Source organism: Doryrhamphus excisus, chromosome 19 (genome assembly GCF_030265055.1).
Source record: "Doryrhamphus excisus isolate RoL2022-K1 chromosome 19, RoL_Dexc_1.0, whole genome shotgun sequence".
NCBI classification, from domain to species: Eukaryota; Metazoa; Chordata; class Actinopteri; order Syngnathiformes; family Syngnathidae; genus Doryrhamphus; species Doryrhamphus excisus.
In genome coordinates this window covers 5,036,343-5,044,659 of record NC_080484.1, presented here as the reverse complement: position 1 = coordinate 5,044,659, position 8,317 = coordinate 5,036,343, and the positions used below count along the sequence as shown (strand labels likewise).

Below are 8,317 nucleotides of genomic sequence, written 5' to 3'. Positions count from 1 at the left end.
CATTCTGTGTTTGTATTAATTCTCTTAAAAATATTGTTTTTTTTTTGTTTGTTTTCTTGTTTAATTTTATGTTTTAGAATGTGCACAGAGCCAATGAAAAACAGTTGCAGCCTCTAAATGGCCCATACAGGCAGTACTTTGGACACCGTTGATTTGTTCAACACACCATGCACACGTGTAACACTTAAAGATAACGTACATGTACATTGATGAACATATGTGTTAGATATGATAGCTATTTAGGTTTCTGATTGGATAAAATGCTCATGGATTTTATTTGGACTGACATTTTTTGAACCCATCAAAGTTGTCTTAATGAAGTTATGGTAATTTTTGATCATGTTATCCACATAAAATCCCTTTTCCATCTGTCATATTCAAGTCTGTGTGACTCCACCTGAGCTGTCCGTCTTCAATTGACGAGTGGACCAATCAGCAAGCAGCTGCGTATTAATTAGTAACAGGAGAGCAGCATCATGTGACTCTCCCATGCCGTCTCTCTCCCGCTCTCTCTCTCTCTCTCTCTCTCTCTCTCTCTTTGGTGTTTCTCCTCCTCTTCCTCCTCATCTTCTTCTTCTTCATCACCTTGGTGCTGGTGGCTCCGCACTGCGTTACCGCGAGGTGGCGGCTCTCTGGGCGGACACTTCCTAACCCAGCGCTCAGGATTTCTTTTTCTCTTTTTCTCTTTTTTTTATTTTGGCTTTTTCATTTTCGTGGCTCCTTTAGGTTTCCCCGTGCGGACGACAAATGCGCGCACCCCGCGGCCGCAGATCCCGGTCCGGATGGGCAGAGAGACAGCCGTGATGGGACGCCGGACGCGCGGAAGCTGCTTGACTTTTGCCGCCCTGTCGCCGCTGCCGCCGCCGCTGCCGCTGCCGCTGCTGCTGCTGCTGCTGCTCGGCGCGTCGACCCCCGCCGTGCACGCCAGAGGTAAGCCCCCCTTCCAACCCTCTTAACAGTGTGCGTGGGAGAAGTTGCGTGTCGAAGTTGTGCAAGGTCAACTTCAATTGCACTCCCGCCAATTAAGATCATGTAAGCTGTCAATCAAAGCGTCTGGTCATCAAAAGGTCACAGGTTCGAGTCCTTGTGAGAGTGCTGACTTTATTATGATCAGCTTGTTGCTTTTACTGCTGTCAATCAATCTGCTGACAAAGTGCTCACACACTGGCCACTTCATTAGGTACACCACCTGATGAGATTTCATTGAGGAAGTTTTGGATCTTTCCACAGTATGTTCATGATATAGCATACAGAGCTGGCTCTAAAATATGGACACCTTCTCCAGCCGCCACATCATTTCTTCCTTGTTGTCGGATGAAGAGGTTCCGATTGGGCGAACCAGACACTGAAACAAAAACATGACAACTTTAGTTTTTGGGATTATTGTGCTGCTTTTTATGTGTAGCGTATTGTCTTTTTCTGCTCTTTATGAGTGTAACACTTGAGAACACACACACACACACACATGCGGATGGAGCCTCGCTTTATTGTCAATTATGTATTTTTCTGTCTGTGACCTTCCAACCTCCACTTGTCTCCCATTGGAAGTGCAGCAAAGACGTATTTAAGTCTGAAATTAGCTTCCACGGGCGACATTTGCATCATATATAAAAGTGTCTGCTGGACGCTCGCACTGTTAACTTTTTAATAATTCAGACAAAGAAAGATAATCATAATATAAGATAATCAAAGTGTTTGGAACTATGACGATATATATATATATATATATATATATATATATATATATATATATATATATATATGTATTCATTCATTTTCTATCGCTTTTTCCTCACGAGGGTCGTGGGGGGTGCTGGAGCCTATCCCAGCTGTCTTTGGGCGAGATGCGTGTACACCCTGGACTGGTGTATGTATATATATATATATATATATATATAACTCTGGTTTCCTTCTACATTCCAAAAACATGCTAGGTTAATTAGCAACTCCAAATTGTCCATAGGTATGAATGTGAGTGTGAATGGTTGTTTGTCTATATGTGCCCTGTGATTGGCTGGCCACCAGTCCAGGGTGTACCCCGCCTCTCGTCCAAAGACAGCTGGGATAGGCTCCAGCACCCCCGCGACCCTCGTGAGGAAAAAACGGTAGAAAATTAATGAATGAATGAATTAACACGGGTAACCTCTGAACCTCTGATGTCACTTCCTGTATTATGTTTGCTATATTGGATATTATGGGTGTGAAGGTGACTCTAGGGGTGTTATTTAATGTCCAGAGGGCTCTAATAATGTAAAACATTAAAAGCAAAACACATATAAAACAACATTTAGATGGTTAACAGGTTTTCTATGCTCAAGAATATAAAAATCAAATATTTTGTAATGTTACAAAAATGTTGTATTCATAAATAAGCAATAATACTAATACTAATACTAATACTAAAATAATAGCAGAAATTCCCTTATCAAGGTTGTGTCTAGAATCATAAATGAAGGGTGACTGCGTCCCATCCTAACGTGAACCAGGAAGTAGTGTGCAAGCTAATGTACGGAAGGCGAACACAAATAAGACGATTTGTCACTTGTTCACAATGGAAGTGTTGCCCCCACTTCCGACCCCACCTCAAACGGTACAGGAAGTTGCCTGCTGGCATAAAAACCAAAGAAAATAACTAACATTTTGACAAATTTACAATACAGCGTTATTATTGGATCCCACTAGATTAGCTAATGTTGCTAATGTTGTAGCTAATGCTAGGAGGTTAGCAGATGTCTGTAACTGTGCTCGCATTAGCATGAATGTCGTCTGAAACCCAAGTTGTTTTTTTTTTTTGTTGTTTTTTTTTTGTGTTGGAGAGTCAGCGACGTTTGGCGTTGACGAGGTCGTCAAGAGAAGTGCTTGAAAGGCAACGGAAAAGTGCGAGCGAGAGCGAAAGCGGAATAAAAGGGCAATGCGGTGCTGTTTTATGTTTCCCGCTAAATGACTTTCTGGGGCTGCGACTTTGATTTAACTGACATTTGAGCGGAGGTGCGCTCGCTCTGCCGTGCGTGCGTGCGTGCGTGCGTACGTGCGCCGCTGTCTGTTTTGCAGGAGATTGCGATGCAGCGGCGGCAGTTGACGGCACGCTCACTTTCACTCCTGCATTATTGAAGGGGAACTGATTTCTCTCTCTCCTCTCTCTTTCCGCACTCGCCTCTCCTTTCATTTTGCGTCCACATTGTGAGCGAGCTCAGTGGGAGATGGTGAGACATCAGACGAGTCCAGAACGAGAAAGAAAGGAGAGAATTAAGCGTACGGGCCATGGTTATGCTGATAAAGCAGGACGACGGTCCACGGTGGACGGCCCCACAATAGTCATCAAATATCCATTGTTGTTAAGACTTTGGAAGGAGGTCAATAGATAAGCCTTTTCCACGTGAGCTTCCCTGGAGAGGCGGCATTGATTAGAAACGAATCCGTTTGTGCTCCAGTAGCAAACAATGCTTTTATTATGAACGCGATGTCATGTGATGTGTTGGGTTCCATTGTGCAGCTCTAATGAATCACTGAGGGCAACACGGGTCATCCTTGTAGCGCTTCTTTATCTGGCACAAGACAATTAGCAGCTAATTAGCCCCGGGGAGGTACTAACTGCAGCAACGTTTCATATACGGCATCAGCAACACTTTTGTTTTGAAAACCCAGACACTCAGTAGCACTTGAAAACAATACAAAGTTCTTCAATTGTCTTTACAGTTTTTGAAGTGAAAGTCCATTCTATTCTCGTTGTTTCGTATACAGCTATTCATTTGTGCTATTTGTCTACCAGAGAATAAGAAGACGTAGCAGAAGGGATCGGTGTTGCCAACTTTTTTCTATATTTTGTGAGTGTTTGTGACATTAGCAAACACAACAAAAAGAAAGTTCTTAATGTTTAGTTTTGCTTTTCATGGTTTTTACTCACTTTTTTGCCACTGAGAAATTCATTCATTTATTCATTCATTTTCTACCGCTTTTGCCTCACGAGGGTCACGGGGGTGCTGGAGCCTATCCCAGCTGTCTTCGGGCGAGACGCGGGGTACACCCTGGACTGGTGGCCAGCCAATCACAGGGCACATATAGACAAACAACCATTCACACTCACATTCATACCTATGGACAATTTGGAGTCACCAATTAACCTAGCATGTTTTTGGAATGTGGGAGGAAACCGGAGTACCCGGAGAATACCCACGCATGCACGGGGAGAACATGCAAACTCCACACAGAGATGGCCGAGGGTGGAATTGAACCTGGCTTTCCTAGCTGTGAGGTCTGCACGCTAACCACTAGACCTGGAATATGTTCATAGTGCGAGCATAGAAAAGCTGTTTACGACCTTCTAAATTTGGTTTTTAACATTATTAGAGCCCTCTAATACCCCTAATAACACCCCTATGGTGATATGTGCACTCCTAAATAAGTCTTTAATGACACTAAGTGACCAACGTATAATAGTACAAATCAAAACAGTGGTCGAGTGGTTAGCGCGCAGACCTCACAGCTAGGAGACCCAACTTCAATCCCACCCTCGGCCATCTCTGTGTGGAGTTTTCATGTTCTCCCCGTGTGGGTTTTCTCCGGGTACTCCGGTTTCCTCCCACATTCCAAAAACATGCTAGGTTAATTGGTGACTTCAAATTGTCCATAGGTATGAATGTGAGTGTGAATGGTTGTTTGTCTATATGTGCCCTGTGATTGGCTGGCCACCAGTCCAGGGTGTACCCCGCCTCTCGTCCGAAGACAGGTGGGATAGGCTCCAGCACCCCCGCGATCCTTGTGAGGCTAGGCGGCAGAAAATGAATGATTTAGCCATTTTTTAAACTTGAAAGTGCCTAACTTGGGGGGAAAAACAAAAAATGCCTAAATATGCCTATTTTTGCAGATATTACATCAATAATACATAATCACGAATGAATGCATTAAATTATTTTGGTATTATTTTCCATCAAGTCATGATTCGGAATTGGATTGGAAAAAAAGGTTCGGCCATTAAAGCTAAGATGGAGAGGGATTTTTTAAATGCTATGAGTGATTGAAAAAATGCCTGTACAGTTAATACAGGATGAACACATGTTGACCCTGGTACAGATGATTTCTATTCCTATTATTTCCGTAGTGAAACAGATTGTGTTGAACCTTAGATCTAGGGTATCATTTCCTTCATTTCTCCTTTGAAATAATGGCAATGAAAGACAAAAAGACGCTCCAGTAATCTAAAGGCTTGTAAGGGATGAGCTCCTGTTGTTATTCCCAAATATGATCACTAGTCGCGTTCCCTGGCTGCAGCTGATGTTCCATACGGCGCACGCTGTCCCCGTAATAAATGCTCCACGCTGAGAGCGAATGATGGGTTGCCATTTCAGTCCTCCGCCCCCCGCAGAGTTTCACTCCTCAGCCGTGGAGCCGAATGAGAGCGCACGTCGGTGCCGTGCGCGTGCACAAAGTGCCTGAATGGGAAGCCTTGGAGCTAAGCGGCCATCCACAAAGCCTATTCAGCGGCCCGCTCAAGGACGCCGCTTCAAAGTCATCATTCACACCATATATGGTCGCCTTCAATGCCAAACTCTAGTCCCGCCCACCGACACCCACCTCTCGTGCTGCGGGCGCCCTCGCTGCCGTGGCGTTGCTGCAGTGACAAATGTTTCATTCCTCTCCTCACCTGATGGAAGGCGAGTGGAGGGCGGAGCTCGCAGGGGCGGAACGAGGTGGCGTTCCCGGGAAAATGCAAGAGGTGGAAGATGGATGGGTATGGGGAGAGAATGCTGGTGGTAGAGTAGAATGCTTAAACATCTCACGTTAGAAGAAGAAGCCGCTCCCTTGAAGATGGATGAATGATGGCGTACAGCAGCCATCACCAAATGGCGGACCTCGGTCCGGATCCAGTGATTGCCCTTTACGCACCCGTGACCGATTAAAATGAATGGGAAATATAATAACATATAATCATGCTCGTGCACTTCAGTTATTACCGTTAACGTGGTGACGTGACTCCAATGAGCCAATTAAATTGTTTGTTAACTTGCCGAGAACGATCCATCCATTTCCTATGCCGCTAATCTTCAAATAGAACACTGGCTTGCTCAAAAGTAAAACCTTGACTGAGAAAACTGAACATTTAAAAGTGAAAGAACGGAACAAACAATGTTCATTCTTCCAGAATCAAGTGCCAAACCGCCTGGTATGATTCATCTACAAGAATCTTAGCACATTAATTTACAGCACAGCAACATGAAAATGAGTCTTCACTAAGGATGTTATGGCTGTTGGAGCCAAACAACAACATCATCATTACTGACCAACAGTTAGAATGTTGTATTCTTGTGTTTAACGATGCCAAAATTTCAGATAATGAGGTTTGCACATTTGGAAGTCAGCCCTGAAAGAAGTTTGGGATGGCTCAAAATGCTCGGTTTCTGAAGGCGTGGTAAAACTGACCCTTTGTGATGTCACAGAGAAGCAGACTTCCTTATATGGGCATGGCTGTAAGCCAGATAAATAGACTTGAAATATACTTTCTCAAAGTTTGCACATCTGTAATGCTCCTTCTTATATCTTCACTGACCACCTTGGACTTTCCTATTGTTCTGAGAATTAGTCCATCCAATAAGCTCTCTGCCCTCCCCCAAGCTCTGCTTCCCCAAGCTCTCTTTCTCTGTTTGCGTTGCTAGCAATGGCTCAGAATGGAAAGCCACACTTGTTTCCAATTCCTTAAGACGCCAAAAGAAATGCATTTTAATCTGTCATCGGTATTTCACATTGGACTGTTTTATGAACATGGGCCAGGATGTAGCTAGACTAGCCGACAAACCTGCTGAAGCCCTATGCCTTTCCAACATACTTGCAGTTACTTCCAGTGTTACAAGCAGTAAGTAACAGTTTATCAGTGTCCTAACTTTGAATTTTATATTGTGTAAGTCATGGAGCAAAAGTACTTCTCTGCGTAGCATTATAGAGTGTGCATACAGGGAGCTGGGTTGCTAATAGCATTTTCCCACCACAATTAGTGGCTCTACCTGAGTTTTTTTTACACACTAGTAGTCCCACAAAACACATTAGACGTTACCGATGTTGTAGACGCCAAAATGCTAAAGCTAGCATTGAGAGATGTCTTGAGGTAACCTATTTTCTTGAAAAAATTTGGACTGTCCAGTCTTGACTTCCGGATCGGATTCAGGATCCAACACATATAGCTGTATGATAAAAGCAGATATATTAAAAATATACATTGGCCTTTTTTATCAACTCTCATAAAGTCGGCTTTGCAGCTAGCGGCACAAAGCGGAAGTCCTTCTAATCACATGGAAGTGTGACATGAAAAAAAATAGAACTGAATAGGTGCAGATTCTGGAAGAACTAGAAAGCTTTCTGGGCAGGTTATTAGTACGACAGTCAGACATGTTGGCAGGTCTGCACTAACATTGAAACTCCTCCCTGCCAGTGCACCGTGCCCCCCCGGGGGGACCCTTCCTGCTATTTGCAGTGGTTTTAGGTTGATGTGCAAGGTTTCATTCCATTTGATATTCATATGAGGTAGTCTATTTGACTCAATTTTAAGGCAAAATAATGTTCCGACCTTTACTGTGAAAAAAATTGCATAAAAAGACCTTTCTCAATTTGAATTGAAGACCCCTGGCGTAGAAGCTTCAGTCCAATTCTTTGGTCTGAGGAGGTCTTACGTGACACGCTGCATAAAAATGTAGTCGTTAAACAGTACAAGTGGCACGTGAAGGGCGTCACCGTGGAAACGCTAAACGCCATCAGCTTACCACGCCGGCACTTGAGGGTGACACCTGCGGCAGAGAACTCCTTTCCTCCATACGTTATTTTCTTCTCACCCGCTCTGCTGCTGTCACGCGTCATAGGGACTAAGAAAGGCGAGATATCAGCGGCGCACCGTGACGCCCGCCATTGTCAGGCTGCCGTGCGCCGGTCGTACTGACAGGACGTGATGTCGGACAATAATTGAAATGTCAGCTGGAAATGAGCAGGCGGAGGATTAGAATGGACATTATTATGCGGCAGCATTGTGTGTTTACGTGCTGATAGCCCACGAGACGCAGTCACACGCTCAGTCTCACCTTTCCCGACATCGGCCCGCTCTTCTTCTGATGCTGCTTAAACGTGTGGCGTCCTGCAGCCACTGAACTCTTATTCATTCCACCAACAACTCATTAAAGCCATTCAACTATCTGCTATTGATTAGCGCACACACTCGGATTCAAAAGTCCTGATCGATGTGAGATGGCTAATTTTGTGCTTGACTGAGGAATCGAACTCGAATTTAATTCCAGGATTATCAAATGAAAACAACATATATTTTATTGTTGTGTTTGCT

The 8,317-nt window shown here is 44.1% G+C and overlaps 1 protein-coding gene across 1 annotated transcript in view; it reads left to right on the top strand.

Annotated features, from left to right (window-relative positions):
* Positions 1-509: 509 nt before the first annotated feature.
* The window catches only part of LOC131106719 (netrin receptor UNC5D-like), a 169,524-nt gene continuing 161,716 nt past the window's right edge, over positions 510-8,317 (top strand). The window contains exon 1 of the mRNA XM_058056062.1: positions 510-930. Coding sequence (XP_057912045.1) covers positions 783-930 — 148 coding nt within the window. The 5' untranslated portion in view covers positions 510-782. The remainder of the gene's footprint in view (positions 931-8,317) is intronic.